Raw genomic sequence first — 26,750 nt, forward strand, 5'->3', positions numbered from 1 at the left:
GCTCATTCCGCTTTGAAATTGCCTCTCAATTTTCATTCTACAGAAACTCCCACGTGCAATATTTCCAAATCATCTGGGATGGGTAAAGTATTGCAGCAATGCAAACTTATTATTTGGGATGAGTGCACAATGGCACACAAAAAATCGCTCGAGGCTCTGGATCAATGCTTGAAAGATTTGAGAGGCAAGTCGAAACCCTTTGGCAGCACATTAATATTGCTTGCGGGAGATTTCAGGCAAACATTACCTATAATACCTAGATCAACTCCTGCAGACGAAATGAATGCTTGCCTGAAAAATTCTAATTTATGGGCACACGTAAAAATATTAAAATTAACTACAAATATGCGTGTCCGATTGCAAAACGATGACTCTGGTCAAACATTTTCAGATCAATTGCTGGCAATTGGAAACGGAAAGCTCCCAGTAGACTCAATTTCAGGACGTATACAACTACCTGCTGATTTCTGTAATTTAGTGACGTCCAAAAAAATGAATTGATTGAAAAAGTATTTCCGAATATTCTAAAAAATTATAAAAATAATAAATGGCTAAGTGAAAGAGCGATTCTCGCACCCAAAAAATATAGACATCCACGAAATCAACAATATTGTTTTGACCAAGATTCTAGACCAGGCAGTCCTTTACAAGTCAGTCGACACAGTTTTGGAACCAAATGAAGCGGTTAATTATCCATCTGAATTTTTAAATTCCATAGGTCTTTCAGGGCTTCCACCACATGTGCTACAACTAAAAAATAGGCGTACCAATAATACTTTTAAGAAATATCAACCCACCAAAGCTTTGCAATGGCACGCGACTTGCCGTAAAAAAAAACAATGGAAAACCTAATAGAGGCCACAATCTTGACAGGGCCTTTTGAGGGTGAGGCTGTTCTTATTCCTCGCATTCCCATGATTCCAACGGATCTGCCTTTTCAATTTAAAAGATTGCAATTCCCAATTCGATTAGCATTTGCAATCACCATTAACAAAGCTCAAGGTCAATCATTAGAAAAATGTGGTATAGATCTTAATACTGATTGTTTTTCCCATGGACAATTGTACGTTGCATGTTCGAGGGTCGGTAAACCTGACAATCTATTTATATGCAGCGACAATTGGACAGCGAAGAATGTTGTATATTCGCAAGTTTTACGCAGTTAATTTGTATTGTATCTATCCATCTATCTATCTATATAAAAACGAGTTGTGTGTATGCATGTTTGTTTGCTTGTAAAAAGAGCGTTTGCATATGACGTCATTATTGGTACATACGGCTTTGTATATGCACAGACAATGGGAAAGTCAAGAATGTTGTATATTCGCAATTTTTACGTAGTTTAACTCCTGCAGACGAAATGAATGCTTGCCTGAAAAATTCTAATTTATGGGCACACGTAAAAATATTAAAATTAACTACAAATATGCGTGTCCGACTGCAAAACGATGACTCTGGTCAAACATTTTCAGATCAATTGCTGGCAATTGGAAACGGAAAGCTCCCAGTAGTGGGAAAGCCAAGAATGTTGTATATTCGCAATTTTTACGTAGTTTGAAACACATATATAAATCTATCTATATTCACAGGTGGGACACAGGGACACAACTACAATGGCACGTAACTAATATGGCGCGTAACGACTTACGCGCGCGGAGGGGCTTGGGGGGCGCGAAGCGCCCCACCAACTAGGTGTTGGGGTGGCGCGAAGCGCCACCCCAACAGCTAGTATCTATCTATCTATATATATAAAAATAAGTTGTCTGTCTGTGGATGGATGGATGTGTCAGGTGACGTCACCTGAAAAAACTGGATTAGGTGACGTCAAAACTGAAAAAACTAAAAAAAGGCAAAAACTACAAAAAAAACTAAAAACTAATAAAAAAAATAAAAAAGCTAAAAAACTAAAAAAACTATAAAGGTAAAAACCAATAAAAAACTAAAAAAAAAACTGAAAAAACTAAAAAAAGGCAAAAACTACAAAAAAAAACTAAAAACTAATAAAAAAAGTAAAAAAGCTAAAAAACTAAAAAAACTAAAAAAACTAAAAAAAGGTAAAAAACTAAAAAAAATAAAAAATAAAAAAAAACTAAAAAAAAGGAAAAAACTGAAAAATAAGCTAAAATAAAGGTAAAAACCAATAAAAAACTAAAAAAAAAAAGGAAAAAACTAATAAATGACGACACTCAAAGAGAAAGCGACCAGGACAAAAGGAATGTTCGATTAGCAATCAACAAAGCACCGGGACACAGGGAGTATAAATGACGACCAGGACATAAGTAAAAAAAAAAAAACTATCTATATATATAAAAATAAGTTGTCTGTGGATCTGTGGATCGTGGATCAGGTGACGTCACCTGAAAAAACTGGATCAGGTGACGTCAAAACTGAAAAAACTAAAAAAAGGCAAAAACTACAAAAAAAACTAAAAACTAATAAAAAAAATAAAAAAGCTAAAAAACTAAAAAAACTAAAAAAAGGCAAAAACTACAAAAAAAACTAAAAACTAATAAAAAAGCTAAAAAACTAAAAAAACTAAAAAAAAGGCAAAAACTACAAAAAAACTAAAAACTAATAAAAAAAATAAAAAAGCTAAAAAACTAAAAAAACTAAAAAAAGGTAAAAAACTAAAAAAAACTAAAAACTAAAAAAAAACTAAAAAAGGTAAAAACTAAAAGAACTAAAAAAGAAAAAAATAAATGACGACACTCAAAGAGAAAGCGACCAGGACAAAAGGAATGTTCGATTAGCAATCAACAAAGCACCGGGACACAGGGAGTATAAATGACGACCAGGACACAAGTAAAAAAAAAAATTAACAAAACTAAAAAGAAGGTAAAAACTACAAAAAAACTAAAAAGAAAAAAAAACTAAAAACTAATAAAAAACTAAAAAATCTAAAAATCTAAATAAACTAAAAAAGAAAAAAAAAGGAAACTAATAAAAAAAATAAAAAAGCTAAAAAACTAAAAAAACTAAAAAAAGGCAAAAACTACAAAAAAAACTAAAAACTAATAAAAAAGCTAAAAAACTAAAAAAACTAAAAAAAAGGCAAAAACTACAAAAAAACTAAAAACTAATAAAAAAAATAAAAAAGCTAAAAAACTAAAAAAACTAAAAAAAGGTAAAAAACTAAAAAAACTAAAAACTAAAAAAAAACTAAAAAAGGTAAAAACTAAAAGAACTAAAAAAGAAAAAAATAAATGACGACACTCAAAGAGAAAGCGACCAGGACAAAAGGAATGTTCGATTAGCAATCAACAAAGCACCGGGACACAGGGAGTATAAATGACGACCAGGACACAAGTAAAAAAAAAAATTAACAAAACTAAAAAGAAGGTAAAAACTACAAAAAAACTAAAATGAAAAAAAAACTAAAAACTAATAAAAAACTAAAAAATCTAAAAATCTAAATAAACTAAAAAAGAAAAAAAAAGGAAAAAAATAAAGGAGAAAAACAAAACTAAAAAACGAATGTATATACAGACCGGTACACTGGGATACAAATGACGACCGGGACACAGGGAATATAAATAACGACCGGGACACAGGGACACAACTACAACGGGGACACCGGGGGAAACAGGGGGATATAAATGACGACCGGGACAAAAAAACTAAAAAGAAATAAAAACTAAAAACTAATAAAAAAAACTAAAAAATCTAAAAATCTAAATAAGCTAAAAAAGAAAAAAAAAGGAAAAAAATAAAGGAGAAAAACAAAACTAAAAAACGAATGTATATACAGACCGGGACACCGGGATACAAATGATGACCGGGACCCGGGACACAGGGAATATAAATGACGACCGGGACACAGGGACACAACTACAACGGGGACACCGGGGGAAACAGGGGGATAACCTGACAATCTATTTATATGCAAAGACAATGGGACAGCAAAGAATGTTGTATATTCGCAAGTTTTACGTAGTTAAAACCATATATATATATATATCTATATTCACAGGTGGGACATAGGGACACAACTACAATGGCGCGTAACTATTATGGCGCGTAACGACTTACGCGCGCGGGGGGGCTTGGGGGGGGCGCGAAGCGCCCCCACCAACTAGGTGTTGGGGTGGCGCGAAGCGCCACCCCAACAGCTAGTATATATATAAAAATAAGTTGTCTGTCTGTGGATCTGTCAGGTGACGTCATGTTTCTGTGTCGACTGACGTCGTGAAGTTAGTTGTCGTCATTTTTGCTATGACGGTGACGTCATTAAAGATATTTAAGACATAGATGTTCACGTAGAAATCTATTAATGTTTAAGTTTAAAATGACTGGTGAACTTACAATGGCAAAAGCCGATGAAGATGGTCAAAGAGTCTATGCCAAAAAACTTGCTGCTGATAGAGAAAGTCAGAAAAGAAAGCGTGCCGAGGAATCAAAAGAACAGCAAGGAAACAGGCTTGAGGCTGATAGAGAAAGAAAGAACAGAAAGCGTGCCGAGGAACTACCAGAGCAACGCGAAAGCAGACTTGCTGCTAAAAGAGAAAGTGAAAAAAGAAGGCGTGCCGAGGAATCACAAAAACAGCAAGAAATCAGGCTTGCTGCTGATAGAGAAAGTAAGAAAAGAAAGCGTGCCGAGGAATCACAAGAACAGCAAGAAATCAGGCTTGCTGCTGATAGAGAAAGTAAGAAAAGAAAGCGTGCCGAGGAATCAGAGCAACCTGAAAGTTATCGCCTGGCATTCAGGTACAGCCCAGTCGATGATTATAGCTTGAGTAGATGTGTTCAAATCGGGACAATGTCTAAAATTTGTCCCTATTGCAAGGCCATGAAATTCAATGGTGAAACAATGGGAATGTGTTGCGCTTAGGAAAAGTTAAACTTCCTCTATTGGCTGCACCACCAGAGCCATTGAAGACTTTCCTTACTGGAACTACGTCAGAATGTAAGCGTTTTTTGTCACAAATCAGAAAATACAACTCATGTTTCCAAATGACGTCGTTTGGAGCCCAAATCGAAAATCCAGATCAATTTATGTCTACTTTCAAAGTAAAAGGGCAAATTTATCTTAGAGCAGGGTCCCTTTCTACCATTCTCAGGCGAGAATCATAAATTTTTACAATTGTACTTCATCAGTGATAGAAATTCTGAATTGAATGCACGTTGCGAAATTTCTCCCAACGTTGAAAGGACAATCGTTTCCCAATTGCAACATCTTTTCCACGAAAATAATAATTTAGTGCGTCTGTTCAAAACAGCCATCGATTTGATGCCTACTGATACGCATAAAATTGTTATTTCCGCTGACAAAACGCCTCCTGGCCAACATGTGCGTAGATACAATGCTCCAACTATCGACGAAGTGGCAATCGTTATGGTCGGTGATCAGTTTTTACCTCGAGATATTATTCTTCATAAGCGAAACGCTCAGTTGTTAAGAATTGCTGAAACTCATCGATGCTACGATGCCCTACAATATCCTATCATTTTTTAGGATGGAGCCGACGGCTATCACTTTAATATTAAATTGATGAATCCAGCCACTAACAAAGAAATGAATAAGAAATGCAGTGCAATGCATTATTATTCCTATAGACTAATGATTCGGCAGGATGAAGAAAATTATATTTTAAAATGCCGTGAATTGTTTCACCAATTTGTCGTTGATGTGTATGCTAAAATTGAATCAGAACGTTTGCTATATATCCGCCTGAATCAGACCAAGCTCCGCTCTGAACAATACATTCATTTGCGAGATGCAGTTATAAATGACGGTAATACCAGAAACGTTGGAAGATTAACAATTTTACCTTCGTCATATGCTGGCAGTCTCCGTCATATGCATGAATATACTCAAGATGCTATTGCGTATGTTCGTCTCTATGGTCGTCCAGATTTATTTATTACATTTACATGTAATCAATCTTGGGACGAGATACTGCAGCTTTTACTTCAAGGCCAATCGGCGGTTCATAGGCATGACATTACGGCCCGTGTCTTACCGGCAAAAGTTGAAATCACTGATAAACTACATAGTAAAACTTGAAGTGTTTGGGTCAGTGCGATGCTGGATGTACTCAGTGGAATGACAAAAACGAGGTTTGCCACACGCACATATACTAATCTGGCTACATAAAAAAATTACTTCGAACGAAATTGATGATGTGATTTCCGCTGAAATACCTGATAAAAATGTCGATAAGGGGTTACATGATATTATTGTAAAAAATATGATACATGGACCTTGCGGTGCACTGAACGAAAATTCACCATGCATGGCCAAAGGAAGGTGCACAAAGCAATATCCTCGACTTTTAGTATCAAAGACAATTACTGGCAATGATGGTTACCCACAATATAGAAGAAGATCTAATGATGATGGCGGTAAAACAGCAATAATAAAGAAGCGTTACGGTACCACCATCGAAGTAGATAACCAGTGGGTTGTTCCATATTCCCCATTATTATCAAAAACATTTAATGCACACATAAACGTTGAATACTGTAACTTCGTAAAGGCAATCAAATACATATGTAAATACGTCAACAAAGGCAGTGACATGGCAGTTTTTGGCTTGCAGCCCGAAATCCAAGATTTCGACGAAATCGTACAATATCAGGCTGGAAGATACATAAGCAGTAATGAAGCTATTTGGCGAATTCTTTCATTTCCGATACATGAACGTAGTCCAGCTGTTGTTCACTTAGCGGTACATTTACAGAATGGTCAACGTATTTATTTCACGGAAACCAACGTGCAACAAAGAGCCCTGAATCCACCGGATACAACATTAACAGCTTTTTTTTCGCTTTGCAAAAATGATTCTTTTGCAAAAAAACTGCTGTATACTGAAGCGCCTTCGTATTAAACGTGGAATACTAAAAATAAAGTATTTGAACGTCGAAAACAGGGTAAGTCAGTCGACGGCCAACCTACCATCTTCAAAGATACCACGATAGGAAGACTCTACACTGTTCACCCCAATCAACATGAATGCTTCTTTCTGCGCCTGCTTTTGGTGAATGTACCCGGTCCGACATCTTTTGAGTATTTGAGATCTGTAAACGGTACTATACATGACACTTACCGTAGTGCATGCCAAGCTCTGAATTTATTGGAGAATGACCAACACTGGGATAACTGCATCAATGACGCGTGCGAAACGTCAACCCCAAGTCAAATTCGTGCATTGTTTGGCATCATTTTAACAACTTGCTCTCCATCAGCTCCTACAGAGTTATGGGGAAAATATAAGTCAAAAATGTCCGAAGATATACTCCATCGAAAACAGTTAGAGACGTCAGATATGAATTTTGATTTTACATCAGAAATTTATAACTACACATTAGTTATTATAGAAGATTTGTGCGTACGTATGGCAAACAAACCTCTTCAGGATTTGGGAATGCCTTCACCTAACCGTATCGCTGCTGTTTCGACATGTGTAGAATTGGATCGTGAACAAAGTTACAGTACGAGTGATCTATTGTCGTATGTACAAAATAACATTTCCAAGTTAACGTCGGAACAAAAAGACATTTATGATACGATAATGCATTGTGTCGATAACAACGTTGGAGAAATTTTCTTTTTGGATGCGCCAGGAGGTACTGGTAAAACGTTTGTGATAAAACTGATTCTGGCATCAATTCGATCAAAAAATGATATAGCGTTGGCAATTGCGTCGTCCGGAATAGCCGCAACATTGCTGCCTGGTGGAAGAACTGCTCATTCCGCTTTGAAATTGCCTCTGAATTTGCATTCTACAGAAACTCCCACGTGCAATATTTCCAAATTATCTGGGATGGGTAAAGTATTGCAGCAATGCAAACTTATTATTTGGGATGAGTGCACAATGGCACACAAAAAATCGCTCGAGGCTCTGGATCAATGCTTGAAAGATTTGAGAGGCAAGTCGAAACCCTTTGGCAGCTCATTAATATTGCTTGCGGGAGATTTCAGGCAAACATTACCTATAATACCTAGATCAACTCCTGCAGACGAAATGAATGCTTGCCTGAAAAATTCTAATTTATGGGCACACGTAAAGATATTAAAATTAACTACAAATATGCGTGTCCGATTGCAAAACGATGACTCTGGTCAAACATTTTCAGATCAATTGCTGGCAATTGGAAACGGAAAGCTCCCAGTAGACTCAATATCAGGACGTATACAACTACCTGCTGATTTCTGTAATTTAGTGACGTCCAAAAATGAATTGATTGAAAAAGTATTTCCGAATATTCTAAAAAATTATAAAAATAATAAATGGCTAAGTGAAAGAGCGATTCTCGCACCCAAAAATATATACGTCCACGAAATCAACAATATTGTTTTGACCAAGATTCGAGACCAGGCAGTCCTTTACAAGTCAGTCGACACAGTTTTGGAACCAGATGAAGCGGTTAATTATCCATCTGAATTTTTAAATTCCATAGATCTTTCAGGGTTTCCACCACACGTGCTACAACTAAAAATAGGCGTACCAATAATACTTTTAAGAAATATCAACCCACCAAAGCTTTGCAATGGCACGCGACTTGCCGTAAAAAACAATGGAAAACCTAATAGAGGCCACAATCTTGACAGGGCCTTTTGAGGGTGAGGCTGTTCTTATTCCTCGCATTCCCATGATTCCAACGGATCTGCCTTTTCAATTTAAAAGATTGCAATTCCCAATTCGATTAGCATTTGCAATCACCATTAACAAAGCTCAAGGTCAATCATTAGAAAAATGTGGTATAGATCTTAATACTGATTGTTTTTCCCATGGACAATTGTACGTTGCATGTTCGAGGGTCGGTAAACCTGACAATCTATTTATATGTAGCGACAATTTGACAGCGAAGAATGTTGTATATTCGCAAGTTTTACACAGTTAATTTGTATTGTATCTATCTATCTATCTATCTATATAAAAACGAGTTGTGTGTATGCATGTTTGTTGTTTGTAAAAAGAGCGTTTGCATATGACGTCATTATTAGTACATAAGGCTTTGTATATGCACAGACAATGGGAAAGCCAAGAATGTTGTATATTCGCAAGTTTTACGTAGTTTGAAACACATATATAAATCTATCTATATTCACAGGTGGGACACAGGGACACAACTACAATGGCAGGTAACTAATAATGCGCGTAACGACTTACGCGCGCGGGGGGGCTTGGGAGGGGCGCTTGCAAAACTTGCGAATATACAACATTGACGACGGTGTCCATGACGACGGTGAACATGACGACGGTGTCCCGGTCGTCAGTTATATCCCCCTGTGCCCCCCGGCGTCCCCGTTGTAGTTGTGTCCCTGTGTCCCGGTCGTCATTTATATTCCCTGTGTCCCGGTCGTCATTTGTATCCCGGTGTCCCGGTCTGTATATACATTCGTTTTTTTAGTTTTGTTTTTCTCCTTTATTTTTCATTTTTTTCCTTTTTTATTTTTTTTCTTTTTTAGTTTTTTTAGTTTTTTAGCTTCTTTAGTTTTTTTATTAGTTTTTAGTTTTTTTTTTTCTTTTTATTTTTTTGTAGTTTTTACCTTTTTTTTAGTTTTTTAGTTTTTTTTTACTTATGTCCTGGTCGTCATTTATACTCCCAGTGTCCCGGTCGTCATTTGTGTCCCGGTGCTTTGTTGATGGTGATTGCTAATCGAACATTCCTTTTGTCCCGGTCGCTTTCTCTTTGAGTGTCGTCATTTATATTCCCTATGTGCCGGTGTCCCGGTCGTCATTTGTGTCCCGATGTCCCGGTCTGTAATTTCGTCAGTTGAAAACATGACGTCAGTCGACAGACAAACATGACGTCACCCGACAGACAACTTATTTATATATATATATAGATATATATATATATATATATATATATATATATATATATATATATATATATATATAGATATATATATATATATATATATATATATATATATATATATATATATATATATATATATATATATATATATATATATATATATATATATATATATATATCTATTCACAGGTGGGACACAGGGATACAACTACAATGGCGCGTAACTAATATGGCACGTAGCAACTTACGCGCGCGGGGGGGCTTGGGGGGCGCGAAGCGCCCCACAAACTAGGTGTTGGGGTGGCGCGAAGCGCCACCCCAACAGCTAGTATATATATATATATATATATATATATATATATATATATATATATATATATATATATATATATATATATTTCTGCTGGGGGGGATCAAGCCTGCTTATCCCTAAAAACGTAAATATGGTCACAGTCCCCTTCCAGGGGAAAATGTATATATATGTATAATATAGATATTTTACAGTGTTTATGGTATAATATGCCTGCAATGTTGAAGGCATCCTTTTAAAGGGGAATAAATATTTATGGAGGTGAACAGGGGAAAATCTCCAATTTACAGTGAGTTTCCAGACAACATATCTTTAACAGTAACAAACTGAGCCAGCTGAATGAAAACTTCCACAGGTTTTCAGGAATAAATATTTGAGTTGATTTCTCAAAGTTCCATCTAAATGGATTTACTACTTCTTATTAACATGATATTGCTGGTACTCTAAAAGGACAATGTTTGAGTCAAACATGTAAACATGTTTGAGGTAATTGCCAAAAATTGCTAAGCTGTTCTTAAAGGGAGGATCAGCAGGATAATGTAGATCAGGACGATCAAAGTGTGTTTGAAGACATATTGCCTACATTCAGAGGATTCTTCCTCTGAATGTATTTATACAAACGGTTTTTGGCAATTATTCAGAAATTTGTTAATGTCAGATATGACCTTTGGGCATAAAACTGATGATGTCAAAGGAACTTTATACAGAGAGCAATTGTCTACCCTAAAACAAAAACGGGATTCAAGCTTTAATTGGGTTTTAGGGGGGTGTCAGCCCCATTTTTATTTTTGGCCAATTCTGATGGTTTAGATATCCTCTGTTTATTCATAGTAATGTCTATTTACTTCAAATTTGTTTTTTTAAATGAAGTAATATTCTGTTTGTTTTGTTTTTTTCTAACTTTTAATGCTGCTCTTTATTGTTCTTTGAAAAACTTAGCCTTTGAATTCAACTTATGTCCATTTTTACTTGACATAGTTTTATTATACGTTAATAATAGTGGCACTTCGAAGAATAGACATAACCCTAGTTCCAATACCATTATCACATTCAATGAGCTTATTCAGTTTCCCAAATCCGTTTTCTTCATTCATATCCTTCATATTCAACCTTTACATTCATTTCAATATCAACCATTTTAATTTCCCCTAAAATTCCATCTCAAACACCTATCAAAAAATGTCAAGCACATCTAATATGACCTGCACCACACTATTTCCTCAACTTTATTTCTGTTCCAACCAATTTAAGTCTCATGGTCAATGACTCAGTGTCTCCTAAAAAAGAAGAATTCTTCAACTAGAAATTTCAAGTTTTATCTTTGATAGACCTTGCTTATAATTAAAATGAAACAAAAATTAGAAAAAAAGGAATAATATAAGATAGTGGAAAAATAAGAAAAAAGACTTTTTCCTAATCCCAATAATAATAAAATTCCAAATGTAACTGCTTCACATCCGGAGTCCTTCATTAACAGAAACAAAAAAGAACAAAATGAGCTAAACTAAATTAAATGATGAGCCAGGAAAAGCCCCTGAAGCCAGCAGCTTTGAGCTTTACTGAAAATAAAAACTACTGATGATTGTTCTTTAAACTGTCATATACTGACATTTCATCGTTAAGGTTTTGACAATTTTTCCTTTATGAAAGCAAGAAAGGTGAAAACATTTCAAACGTATTTTGTTTTCAGTACAGTGCAAATTGTGTTCTTGTCTTGAGAAGGCATAGGGGTTATCAGCCCTACTCATGTTAATTTTTGCTCGTTTGAGTTTGACTTGGCTATTTATTGTAATTTCTGTTCGTTTTGAGTTTCATTTGTTTATTGATAGTGATTTGTGGTAGTTTTACGCTTGGAATATTATTTGACTTTATTTTTGCTCATTCTTTGCTTAATGAAGTTCTTTACTTTTCTTTGAAAAGCTTGTCTTATGAAAAAGTTATAAAGAAAACTGAAAAAGCAAACAAAGCAACAACAACAACAAAAAACAGATCTTAATAATGTACGATATGATAATTATCACCATGCAATAAGGCAACAAAACGACAGAGCAAAATAAATTAAGTTGTCTATCTGAAAAGTGGAATATCTTCAACATTATATTGCAATACAACAAGACAACAAAACAGGGGACAGTTGGCTGTTTGGCTGATTTAAATCTAACAAAATGAAAGCCTATTTATTTTTAAAAATTTCTGTATGTTCTAGGTTAATTATTATTCAACAGAGGTCAAAATTAGTTCAGTAGGTTTGATAAATTTGCTCGAATGTTTTCGTTTGCGAATCTAGCAGAAGCAGGGCCATCACATATGGGGTAGGGAGCGGGAGAGCGACTAGTAATAGTTACTTGTAAGGCGGCAAGGTCGCAGTCACGTTGTATAACAGATTAGGTGGTTAGTAGATAATAAGCTGTGGGCGGTAAAAAGAGTGACGCCCATTCAAGGAACTCACATGTCAGTTTCAAACTTGGCAAATTACGTGAGTTTGATAATCGATCTCAGATGAAAAGAATAGATTAATGAGAGGAACTAGATGCGTCGAATTATAGAACGAATCAAGCAAAATTAAGTGTTGGGGTGCAAGAATATATTTAACAAAGACTATCATAAGTGGATCAATGCCATTTTTCACAAAAATAACGAGCCTAAATAGAGTACCGAACAAGTTTTTTGCAACCCATTTGCCACATAAGCACCAAATAAATCAAATTGGTCGTACATTACTGCCAAAAAAGTTCTAGAAGTCTTAGAAAAGAAAAGCATAAGCAGAGAGGTGCTTATATAAAGCTATGACTATGCAAGCAATAAGTCTGGTATTCGACAGGGTGTCCAGGAACACCAATGAGCCGAACAAGGAAGACAAGTACACTAAATTCGATCCATGGTTCATAGTTGTTGTTGTTTTTTATATATAAGATAGGCTAGGTGGATAATTATGAGATGTTATGTTTCGATATTTATTTATAAGATATAAATCATAATCTTAATAATAATTCGTGATTATGTACTTGCCAAATTCCCCTTTTCCTCTATTGCCGGTTTTATTTTTTTGATTTACTGCAATGTTTTTGTAATTTAATTGTGTTTGACTTAATGTACTGTTTTGAATTTTTTTTTCTTAGCTTTTACTGACATATAAAGCGAATTCGGCTCTATAGAGCTTGTGATAGTCTTTTGAAAATAAATATTATCTTATCTAATCTGAATTTGCAGCACAGGTCCTTAGGACTTTCTTTTTGCTGCAAAAATTTATTAGTGTTGTCATTTTTATTTATGTTTATATTGTGGATAAAAATAAAACCTACCTATCTACCTAAAAACCTACCTACCTACAAGTCAGAGAGTTTGACAATATTTTGGACCAGCTTTGAGCCCAACTTCTGCATTGACAAATTATATGGTTTGGTTTTATTCTGATGCTTATGCTGATATGCCAAGTCCTGTTTAACCCAAAGTTTCTTGCAGAAAAGCTTCAGACTGAGCAGCTTGATTTAGTGATTGCAAACACAAAAACAGCAGTGGAAAAGAGGTGGCTCACTAGCCAAAAACAAGTTCCAACTTAAACAGCATCCTAGGCATCCATCTGCTCAATGTTCAGAGCTAATTTCTAATCCTGGAGCCAAACTACTGGATGACTGAAAATTCTTCTATGCTGAGAAACCCTGTGGTGTCCTCAGAGCCATAGTGAAGGCTTGAATGATGCAATTCATGATAACTCCTCTTTTCTTGAGCCAGCATACCAATGTCTACTGGGCAAAATGGATATCAGCTATGAAAGCCTTTCCAAAGTTGTGAAGATGTTTCCAAAGAAAAACCTAGATCCTGCGGAATTCATGTTAGATATATTGGCCAGGACTGAGATCGAAAGCTATAAAGTCATTGATCGCACCATCTTTGAGGCCCTATTCCATAAAGTCTATGCAGTTGAATCGATGTTCTCGACTCTAGGATCAGTTTGCCAGAGGATTGTCACAGCACCACCAAGTTTGGCCATCGTCAAAAGAAGTTTCAGGAAATGAAACTGGTCATGACACGTTTACGTAAAACGATGGACGATGACTGTTTCGATCACCCCGTCATGATGTGCTTTGAGACTGCCAAACCAAGACGTTCGACTTTTAACTGAAGTTTTGTAGTTGTATTTTCTTCATTTGTGTGTTTAATCTGTATATTTTAATTGAAACTGTCATTTTCTCACTTCTGATTTTCACTCGTGTGTTCTGATTTTCGTTTGTATGTAAATCATATTATAGTCTTTTATATAGTCATTAAATAGTGAGTCATTATCGCGGTTTCTTCAAATAGTGTCTTATGATGTGAAAAATCAAAAAAATTCTCCACAACTACTAAATCTCAAAATTATAGAAAATCTTGAAGGAAATTGATCAAAAGCAAATTCATGGCAAATACGAAATATAGAAATCAGATGGATCTGATTTATAGAAAATATACTAGAAAACCCATGCAGATACCAGCATAGCTTCTACAGAACTAAAATAATCACCAAAAGAATTCATAATTATTTTATGGTCTGAAATATTATCCCCATTAACTTCAAGACAATCAACATTAATGCTTGAATATGGTTTGGTCAAATCTTTTGATTAATAAGGTTCCATGTCTTTCTTGTGTCAGATTTATATTGATCAATATTAACTTTATAATGTTTACGTTTAGCAAACCTTATAGCAGAATTCAATTTATGTTTTTTAGAACAACAATCTTGAAATAAATCCTCTGTTTCCACTGATAAATATTTTTTTATACTTTTGATTTTTAACTCCTACTGACAAAAGAATCCCATCAGAAATCCATGGATCAAATTCCAGTAAATAACTCTTATACAAAACTCCAGACTAAGTGACCTGGTTTGTTAATAGGGACATTTGACTAACAAAACACTATAATGCCTCATTTACGTTATCTGATCCAAAAACAGAACACCAATCTTGATTATCAATGAGCTTATGTAAAGACTGAAAATCAATCACTTCCAGCTATCTATCTTTGTTCTTTCCTGAAGGATTGTGTAGATCAGGAGAATTTTGGGCAACATCCAAAACAGCACTACCTAGGAAGTGGTCAGAGGAAGTGTGATATCAGATAGTGTGATAGTGGAAGTGTGATATCAGACAATATCACAGACAGTGTTGCTGCTCTGAATGAATGGGCAGAAACAATGTATTGTCCAACAGCACAGCAATGGTTGTTGTAACTCTAGTAGGCAGAGTAATGTTAGGTAGAAAACCTGAAAAGCATATTTTAAAGAAATTCTCTGTTAACATTGGCATCCAAGGTCAAAATTGAAATCGACCAACATAAAAACTGATTTTTATGTTCTGCTAGCTTAGCAAGAACTTGTTCAAAAACATCAAAAAATCTTCCTGGATTGCTAGATGAAGGTCTGTAAAAAGAACATAAAATAAACTGTAAGCATCCCAACAGAGTAACCTCAAGGAATAAACTATTGCATAAACCTTCTTCCCAAACAGACATATTACTCATCACAATAGAAGACTAACTATTTCAAACATAAATTGCTAAGCCACTATTTACACCGACTTTCCTATTGTAGAAAAAAGAAACACTTCATATTGTGGATATCCAGCAAGGAAACGGAGCATTATCCGATAAAAAGGTTTCACAAACAGCAACATTACATGGACTCAAAGCTAGTAAGACCCTGAGTTAATTGTGAACACTTTGTAGACCTCAAGCATTTAAGTTTAATATACTTAGAGGAAGTTCACACTGGCAAAGAGCACTGGGTAGCTGGTGATTGTTTGTAGAAAAATCACATCCCCGCAAGTCTTTTATATATGGTAGGTCCCTGTCACTTCCAATTGTGGTGTTTAAAATTGTATCTAATTTCAGCTTTGAATCTAGAACCCCTTAGAAACAGTCCATATCAGACACAGATTATGAATATGTAACTATCACTAAAAAACTTTAGCGTAAAGAGCAAGGTGTTGAGGAGGGGACATACCCTTTAATATACAGAATAATTTCTTTTCGTTTAAGTTTTAATGTTGCTCCTTACTTGCAGTTAAAAAAAACTTTTTTTTTTTAATTTAATTTCTGAACATTTTTGAATTAATGCATGTTTTGATTTAGGCTCACTGCAAATGAAAAATCATAACGAAATTTGTATATTTTGTTTTTGCTAAATGGCTTTCTCATCGTTTTGATCGGACGATTCTGATAAAAAAAAGGGGTGGGGAAGAGGCTTAGTTGCCCTCCAATTTTTTGCTACTTAAAAATGCAACTAGATTTTTTTTTGTTTTTTTTTTATGAAAGTTTTTGTTAGTAATAAACATATGTACCTAACGAATTAACTTACGTAATGAACTTCTATATTTTTGTATTTTGTTATGTATATGAGGGGGTTCACCCCCTCGTCAATATCTTGCTCTTTACACAAAAGCTTGAATTTTGTCCCAAATCTTTAAGAATGACCCATGAATCATAAAGGCCATAGAATAAATAGTTGAAATTAATAAAAATACTTTAGCGTAAAGAGCAAGGTATTGTGAAGGAGACAGACCCCCTTAAATATGTAATGTTTTAGGTTCGTTTTAAGTTTTAATGCTGCTCATTACCTCCAGCTAAAAAAAAAAAATTATTTTCTCATTGTTTTTTTTTAATAATGCTAGAAAGTCCTGAGCCCCCTTCATGGAAATTCTCTTCCCTCGTGATAAATTCCTCCATAGAAAGATCCTCCCAAGTAACCCCCTCCCCCCAGCCCTCTTGTGAAATTCTAGGACAACTGGGTCGATACAATCACCCCTGTGAAAAAAACAAACAAACAAATAAACACACACCCATGATCTGACTTCTTGCAAAAAATACAAAATTTCACATTTCTGTAGATTGGAGCTTGAAACTTCTACAGTAGAGTTGTTGAATATGCTGATTCTGATGGTGTTATTTTTGTTAAGATTCTATAATTTTTAGGGGGTGTTTTCCCCTATTTTCTAAAATAAGGCAAATTTTCTCAGGCTCATAACTTTTGATAGGTAAAACTAAACTTGATAAATCTTGTATATTTAAAATCAGCACTAAAATGCAATTCTTTTTATGTAGCTATTGATATCAAAATTCCGTTTTTTAGAGTTTTGGTTACTATTGAGCTGGGTTGCTCCTTACTACAGTTTGTTGCCATGAACTGTTTGACAATGGTCAAAGTTTGTAACTTGCACCCCCTCCCACGGGGCCTTAGGGGGATTAAATCATCCCCAAAGACATATTTATTAGGTTTTTTGACTATGCTGAACAAAATGGATATCTCAAAATTCTGATCCAGTGACTTTGGGAAAAAAGTGAGCATGGAAGGGGGCCAAGGAGCCCTCCAAGTTTTTTGGTCACTTAAAAAGAGCACTAGAACTTTCAATTTCCGTTAAAACGAGCCCTCTTGCGACATTCTAATATAATCACCCCTGGAAAAAAAGCAAAAAAAAACAAACAAATAAACAAACATCCATGATGTCTTCTGGCCAAAAATATGAAATTCCACATTTTTGTAGATAGGAGCTTGAAACTTCTACAGTAGAGTTGTTGAATATGCTGATTCTGATGGTGTGATTTTTGTTAAGATTCTATAATTTTTAGGGGGTGTTTCCTCCTATTTTCTAAAATATGGCAAATTTTCTCAAACTTGTAACTTTTGTTGGGTAAGACTAAACATGATGAAAATTATATATTTAAAATCAGCATTAAAATTAAATTCTTTTAATGTAACTATTGGTATCAAAATTATTCTGTTTTTTAAAGATTTGGTTACTATTCAGCCAGGTCACTCTTTACTACAGTTTGTTATGACAAATTGTTTTATAGTGGGGTCTCCAAACTGCAAATTTTGGCAACATCAGCAATTGTCTTACAGGGTATAATATTTGAACCATTTCTCACATATATAACACCTCTAAGTGTCCACACATTTTTTGCTTCAAATTTACTGCATGCTAGTCTAAAAAAAATCTTGTCTTTGTTTTGTGAGCGCTTCATTAACAAAAATCTGAGAGCCTTTTGGGTTTGTAGAATTTTGGAAAATCTTAACCAGCAAAGCTAAAGAAGCAAGGGCAAGTTCAATTGGAGCTTTAGTTTGATCAAGAGCTCCAAGACATCTAGCATTCTTAATAACAAATGTGTCAAAATAAAGGCCCATTAGAGTGTTTAAGCAATCAATATCTTTTTCTCCAAGGTTAGCTAAATTACAAGCAGAAGTGTCAATACCAGAAATAATAGCATTATCTAGAAGAGCACTTTGATTCATGCCATCCAGTTTAGATTCAAGCTTTAACAATTTACCTCTACCCTGGATTACAGGATACACAGACTATCCTTGATTACTTTTGATTTCAAATCATTCAGACCTTTCTTGATCACATTAAACCACAACTGGAACTGCAAATCAACAGCTTAGTACATAGACTGAGTAATAGTTTCCAAGAAATGATCTTTAAACTGTGCAGGAGATACACTCTTGATTTGTGAAAACTTGTCCTATATCTTTTTCTTGATTTCATTCCCACTCCTACCATAGAGGCTACTTAATTCACTCTACACTGATGAGACTGAAGCAGACAGATTAGGCAGTCTGTCTGTATCATCTGCACATAAATTGATCACCTTCTGTACATTTTTCCTCCCATCCTTCATGGCATTGGCATGCTTTTGTGTGTAAGGCCAAATATTTTCTGATGTCATAACCTTAAGTTCATCAGTGCCATAACAATGAACTTTGCAGTTTATAGTTACCATGCTCAAAAGGTATCACTCTCTTTATTTTACCTGACCAAAGTTTATAATACCTGAACTGGACATAACAAAAGTGCCTGCTTCCACAGCTTGCAGGTAAATAGAAATATTGGGAAAAACACTAATTGCACCCTCAGTGCTTGACAGCTAAATGAAATGTTTAGTTTCTTGCTAAAAATCAGTCGGACAAGTTTCAAATGGTAGCACTATACAAGCAACCTATTCATTGAGTGATTGAGAAAGATTGTAAAATAAGTTCATATAAAACTTGCAAAACAGCTATGATACAGAGAATAGCTATTTTTTGTCAACATTGATTGGATAGTTTAATACTGAACTATGCAGCTTACTGAAAGTAAGCTGCTCTCTACTTTCAGTTAATAAAACTAGTTTTTTAAATCTAATTTCCGATCATTTTACAAATCATTCCAAGGCCTAATTAAGATATAATATGGGGTACTAGGCCCTTGAACTACTAGTTTATTGCTGTTAAAATGTAATATCAATAACTGTAAATTCATTAGCACCACACTGCTTTTTCAGTTTATCTGCTTAAGAGTTAAAATGTTGGAAGTCAATTTAAATTTTGGACAAAATTTGAATATAGTCTACTTCAAGAATTAGCAATGAACAGTATTTTATTCAACAAGTCCTTATTAATATTTCTAATGCAGGATTTTGGGTGGACAAAGAGCAGTATTATTGATCATAGTTGCAAGTTCTGTGTGACTTTTGATCTTCTGCATGGCTGAAGCCATCACAGCCTCTACAGGATAGGATTTTTTTTACCAATAAATAGATGATATACATATATTTAAATACATTGAAATATTTCATATAAATAGAAAAAGGGAAATACTACCATTTAAAATTGCTGAAAATAAAGTTCCTAGTAGCATTTGCCACCCCTAAAGAAATTTCCTGGCAGGGCTAATGTTGGTCTGCCTTGCCTTTTCCACCTCTGTGCTAGTAGGCCTAAGAATGGGAATGTAATATATTAGGTTATATACAAACATATTTTTAATAATTCCAACTCCCCCCTCCCCTACCTCTTTCTATGTTTACCAGAAGGCTCATAGAGAGTTAAAAGTTAGGGCATCAAAATGTGTTCTTTTTGGCATGGGCCCAACCCCACCTGTTCAATGATTCAATGACCACACTTAGGTCTATACATGAAACCATCAGGGTGGAAGGGTGCATTGTCAAAAAACACAAATATGATATTTGGAAAAAGCATAAAATAAGGAATCTGATAATACTATTTTTATTTTATTAAGAGGTTTCCTTCCATAGAGCCGCCAAACTAGACTAGATTGTCATCTTGGGTGATATATGGCATCATTAGAGGGGAAGTGGCAAAATTATTGTAATAGCTACTATTATATCTTTAAGGACTGTGGATTGGACAGCCAAACAGTATTAGTCTTTTGCTATTGTAGTGTTTCCTTCAGAATACCTACTAGTACTACTCTTAACTCACTGTAGCACCAAACTGCATGCAAAATTTCTATTTGCATATTTGGAAAGAGCCCTGGTAACATTCTAGGTTAAGGCATCTGCAAAGGAAACATCTTAATCAAAGAAGGATAGTACAATTAGGTTCCTCATTTTATATTATTTATACTTATTTTATACTGAATCCTTATTAAATAACATATGGTATTTGTTTTTCTGACAATGTACCCTATCACCATGATGGTCACATATAACCTTAATAATGTTTTCTTTCTTGTTTGTTTTTTTATCTCATAATGCATTACATAATGGGTAGGGATAAAAAATACTATTTGAAATGATTTTAGGCTGTTCTTATTTTATTAACATGTTTCCTTCTGAAGAGAGCCTGATAGGCTATAGAATGTTAACAAATCACTAAATGGAGTCTTATAGTTTATTTTTTCAATTTGATTTCTATTTTACAGGCCTAGATTAGCATTCCATAGATTAACCAATTCTAGCTATCCCTCCTTTGTAAGCTAAAGACTGTAATAACAAAATGCTTACCTTAAATTACCTTAAATCACAGCTTGGAGCAATATAAGGATTATCCATCCTTGTGATGCTCCATGAGAAAAAAGAATTCGTTTGGTGTAGATTGTGGCTGTTAGATTAGACTCTTGTGGAGGACTCTGCAGCTTCCCAATTGTAAAGGAATTCCTGGCAGAAACATTCCCTATCAAGGTGGGACTTCAACATGTCAGTTGAAGTAGCAGAAACTGTTTCTTCAGAGAGCTGGTTCCACATATTGATGATTCTTTGGCTGAAGAAGTGGCTTCTATGTCTACTTGTGGAACGCTGCATGGAGAGCTTCAAAGAATGTCCTCTAGTACCAGAATGCAAGGGCTGTGCAAAGAGACCATGAAGGGTATTTTTAGAGAGGATTTTTTTGGTTAAAATAATGTCACCCCTTTTCCGTCGGTATGTCAGCGTTGGCATCTTCAAACGACGTAGTCTTTCTTCATATGGAAGTTTATTCATGTTGGTAATCATCTTAGTGGCATGACACTGGACATCCTCAAGCAACTTCCTATCTTTTTTGAAGAAAGGGGCTGCCAATGACATTCCAACCTCCAGGCGTGGACGTACAAGCGCCTTATATAACTTCATATGAACTCTAGGGTATCGGCTGGAGATGGTTCTTTTTATGATACCAAGGGTTTTATTTGCAGAAGATGAAACAGACTTAGCATGGCTGCTAAACTTTAATTGGTGATCTACAATAACCCCAAGATCTCTTTCATCGGAAACAGCAGAAAGGAAGTTGTCTTGAAGGAAATACTTATGATGCTTGTTATTTTTGCCAAAATGGATCAAAATGGATACATGGCATTTGCCAACATTGAAAGTCAGAAGCCACAGGTTAGCCCATCTTTCTAGACTATCAAGATCTGTTTGAATTGATTGCTGGTCAGAGGGAGTAACCGCTTTTCCAACTAGTTTTGAGTCATCAGTGTAAAGGGTAATAAGATTTGAAAGAAGGGTGGGTAGTTCATTAACATAAAGTTGAAAAGTGTTGGTCCAAGAATAGGGCCCTGGGGCACGCTACTTAATACAGTTGTGGGAGAAGAGAAATAAGGAGTTCCTTGCAAATCAAAAACTCTGACACTCTGTGATCTTTCAGAAAGGAAGCCCATAATCCACTGTACAACACCATCATTAACACCTGCAGCCCTCAATTTGATTATGAGGAATTCATGACAAACTTTGTCAAATGCTTTGGACAGATCAAGAAGAATCATGTCGACAGGAAAACCCTCATCAAGCAGTGTAGTCACTAATTCATATGTTTGGATAAGGTTAGTGTCCACAGATCTATCAGATCTGAATCCATGTTGTGATGTGGAAAGGATATTATTGACCTCAAGATGTTCAATTAGAGCTTTCTTAACAAATCTCTCAAGCACCTTAACAACTGCAGAGGTGATGCTTATAGGATGGTAATTTTCTGCTGAGTCTCTTCATCCCTTTTTATGGATTGGGGTTATATAAGATGTTTTCCAATCATGCAGTAGTTCCCCATTTTGAAGAGATAATTGGAACAGCATGCACAGGGGGTAGCTGAGAGCTTTTTGAAACTCCCTAAGAAGACGTGGATGAACACTGTCTGGTCCCTTTGACTTATTTACATCAAGCTTCTCAAAGCTATTGAAAACCATTACTTCACTTACTGACAGATCAGGCATAGGGAAGCTTAAGATACTTTAAAAGCTTAAGAGAGTTATAAGTATAGTGGACTTTTTAATAGACCTAGTTGAACAGCAGCCTTGCTGCCCAAGCTCTAAACAAAACTTCACTGATTTTTAAGGCTTAAATTATTCAGAACAGATGCTGGTAAAATTATAGCAAACAGTATTACTGGCTTTAATATAAAATGAATATACCACTTGATGGCTTTTTTTGTGCTCTTTACAAATATAATAATCACTTCTACAGCAAATTCAGATTTAAGCACTTTTTGACCTCTTAAAAATGACATAAATATGGGGTATAAAAAGCTTAAAACATTGCTCTCAAACTTTATAACATTGGACTTCAACTTATTGTTTCATTATAAATCTATTTTTTTAATGTTATATTATCCACAAGTACTGATTTTCCATGATTAAATTGGATAAATAAATTTTATCAATGTTATGGTGTTTTCTTCTTCCTTGTTGCTGAAATGTCAATTAAAGCATGCATTTTCAGTCATTTTTTACAAAATAATAGAATATTTGAAATTGCAAATATGTAATAGTTTAGAAACAAATGGGGGGGGGGTAAAGCATAGCATATATTAAATACGTAAACTAACCATTGCTGTATTTTATATAGTTAAATATATAGCAAACAGTATAACTGGCATTCATAATAGCCAGCTTTCATATTTTCGGCCAAAAATGCATGTTTTTATTTAAAATCTGATGTCAAGGAAGAAGAAAACATCATAACATTGGAAAAATTAATTTATCAAAACTAATATTGGAAAATCAATGCTTGTGGATTATATAACATTAAAAAAAATTATTTATAATGAAACAGTATGTTTGAGATCAATGTTATAAGGTATTTAAGGTTTGAGACCAATTTTCTTAGCCTTTTTTATACCCCATATTTAGGTCATTTTTAAGAGGTCAAAAAGTGTTTAAATCTGAATTTTCCAGCAGAAGTGATTATTATATTTGTAAATAGCATAAAAAAGGCATTGAGTGGTATATTCACTCTATACAAAAGCCAGTAATACTGTTTGCTATAAATTTACCCAGATGCCAATGGGCATTTTTTTTCTAGGGACTTCATGAGCCTAACCTGATACAGTAAATTTTTTAACGTAGACCCTGTCTTGAATATATGCTAGCCTATTGCAACCGATTTCTGTCATTGACAAACAATGAAAACCATCCTCATTAATCCCAGGAACATTCCTTTAATTACTTGACATTTCTTTGACAGATCTTTCAAGGCAAAAAATTATGTTTGAGTTCTTACTGTTTTGATTTTCCTCTAAAAACGAGAAGAACATGTTTTTTACTGACCAGATTTGCTAGGAATGTCAAAAAATCACGTGTTTTAAATTTAAAAGATAAGCAAGTATAAATTCTGCTAATTCCTTTCCATTCCAAATCAAAATGATATTTAAGAAATCCGCTAATACACTTTTACACTGCTTTAGCTGGTTCCAAAAATTATTTTTAAGCTATACTTTAATTAAAATTGATTTGTAAGTGGTATTTAATTATTTCTCTGTTAGAATTTTTAAGTTGACTTGTAAAATTAAAATATTGTAAGTTGACTCGAAAATTCAGTTTTTACAAAGCTGATCCCATCTTTTTTTTATACAAGTGGGTTTTCCGAGAGGGATTTATGGAGAAACGACGAAATCTTTGACCCTCTTCATAGCTTCATTAATAGAGATGAATTTTGGGGGAGATTGGGTTATGTGTGAAATTTTTGGTCGGTAGATCAGTTAGCTCCTTTTTTATTGTTGTATTGACATTGGCCAAGTAGTTTGGTGGACGAACTATAATTTTCGAAAGGACTATCTTTAAGGGTAGGAGGATTGTGGTGGATCTTCAGGCTTTGTGACGGCTTCGTTTGTCAGGGTGTCATCTACAAAATGATACAAAAGACTTGCAAGGTTATCTCCACGTCATCTATGTAGGTAATGAAAAGTATAGGTCCTAAGAAACTACTCTCGAGTAAGCATACCTTTAAATGACATTTGCATAAAGTGAACCCATTGAGAACCACCTGCAGTCAGCTATTAAAAAGTAAGCTCTCATCCATGTTTATCAGACAGCCATAAGAACCAAACACAGAGAGTTTCTTTAGTAAGTCATTATACTATTTTCTGTCGTGAGCTTCAGCGATGTACTTTTTTTACCCCCCCCCCCCCGGTTCTGGGATAGTAGAAAGTCAAACGTTGAATTTATCAGGGACAATTAATAGGAGTAGTCTCCCAAAAAGCTAACTGACTCCAGCAACTCGTAAAGTATATGATTGAAAAAATGCTCTCAAACTTTCCCAATACAGACGAAAGGAGGGTAGTAAGCTCAAATGAATCCACGCTCTTGAGTTCACTATTTGGCTTAAGGATAGGAATGAGCAGTGGGGCCAATTAGAGTTGGACTTCTCCCTCCCCCTAAATTTTTATCCTCTTCAGATTTTGAAAATATGCTTTTTCTGGTGTTTTGTGTAAAAATAACAGTTTCAATATTTTTTAACAATTTTAAAAATAGTTACCCCTATGGGGGTAGCTGTTTTAATGTCTGAAAAAAAATTCATGTTTTATGATGTTTTATGTTAGAAAAAAATCGCTCTATCCCCTCCCCAAACATTGTCATGAATGTTAGTTACTGGGTGGATTTTCAGTGTCCAAAAAGATTCTAGGGCAAAAACTCAGCTGAAAAATTTACGACAAAAAACCCAACTAACTTGGCAGAGCAGGACTTTAAGACAGCATGGGGTACGCTGTCAGGACCTGTGGATTCGGTCAAATCAGGACCCGCAAAGTGAGAAGGACTTTAAGATCTATATAGTTCATGCAATCAAGTACAGGATCGGGTCGATCAGGGAAATCGATAACTTATTTTCTGCAAGTGTACTTTTTAAGCTTACTCTATTTTCTATTGTGTATTACAAGATTATTTACGAGTGCTTTATTGGGGGAAGATACAAGGATTTCCACATATTATAATGGCAATGTGGCGAATTCTAAAGGAATGAGCGTCAACCGTCGGGGTTATGGTGGGTATCAGACTCAGCAGTGTTCATGCGCATTTGAAAGACGTATATCTTGTAGGTCCCCTCCTTATTGATATTTTTCCTAGGAAACTATACACCGTAATGGACGCCGAGGTATCCACGAAGGATGAAGGGAGACTTAACGTAACGGCCCCGAATGTAATCGAGGGGAGTTTCAAGCTAGCAAATAGTTTGCAGGCTGTGGGGTTATATAGTTTAAATGAAAGCAGGCTTGTTCGGAGGGTCATCCTTATCGATGGAGCTTCTTCGCCTACTGAGTTTGGAAGATTCAGACATGAAAATGGTCTCTGGCTCTATAATTAAACAAAGATACATCCCCCTCCAGGTTTTGCACAAATGGTTCGTATTCAGTCTCAATTTTGGACTGTGTACCCCTGTATGACGGGTTAAATGTTATGTATCTTATTGTTGAGACTGACTTCGGTAATGCACATGATAGAAGGTTAAAAAGAGTTAACCAAATACAGAAACTGGTCAGATTCAGTTTCTGGAACCCGTATATTGCAGTGAGCCACCATAAGAATCGACCTATTGATGGGCGTGTCAAAGGTCTTCCAAGGGAAATTATTGCAATCATGACTTACTTTGATGAATTGTAACCATGTAACAAGCGACACACTGGGTGAGTAGCCAACGAAAGTCCAAGGGAATTTAAAGGCCAATATAGTCTTAGGATTGAGAACGAAGTTAAAATCTTATGCCAATTATCGGCTTTGTGCATTGGCATAGGTTTTACCTATTCTGGGTTTGTGTGATGATTTTTATATGAAACTTCCTTGTAATATTAAAGAAGTTGTTGTTGTTCAGAGATTTGTCCAAGCACCTTTGCTGATGAAAAATCCCCTTTTTTATTTTTCAAAGCTTGCTTTTCCTTACCACTTGGATAACAAAAAGAATTTTTTTTGTGAAAAATCTATTATTCTATCCTTTAAAACTCTCTTCTTGAATGAAATAGCTTTCTATACCTGAAGAAAAAGTGACCGTAACATTTGTTTTTCTTTTTTGTGTCTGTTGTGGTTGATTCATTTTAACTGTATAATAAAGATCTAATCATAACTATTATTTGTAGGGTCCGTATTTAATTGCTGATAAAAGTATTTGAAACTCGCACCTAATATTTTTAATGTAACCAAAACTGTTTGTTATCTATGTCTACTGGACTATTGATGAAGTT

At 35.0% G+C, this 26,750-nt stretch overlaps 1 protein-coding gene across 2 annotated transcripts in view; it reads right to left on the minus strand.

The window, feature by feature from the left end:
* Positions 1–23,935, minus strand: part of LOC136029969 (histidine protein methyltransferase 1 homolog) — an 86,854-nt gene extending 62,919 nt beyond the window's left edge. For both annotated transcript variants that reach the window (XM_065708533.1, XM_065708534.1), the window contains exon 1: positions 23,801–23,935. In XM_065708533.1, the coding sequence (XP_065564605.1) occupies positions 23,801–23,834 (34 nt within the window). In that variant the 5' untranslated portion in view covers positions 23,835–23,935. The remainder of the gene's footprint in view (positions 1–23,800) is intronic.
* Between the last annotated feature and the right edge of the window lie 2,815 nt (positions 23,936–26,750).

The sequence above is a fragment of the Artemia franciscana genome, chromosome 8 (assembly GCF_032884065.1).
Source record: "Artemia franciscana chromosome 8, ASM3288406v1, whole genome shotgun sequence".
Classification (NCBI taxonomy): domain Eukaryota; kingdom Metazoa; phylum Arthropoda; class Branchiopoda; order Anostraca; family Artemiidae; genus Artemia; species Artemia franciscana.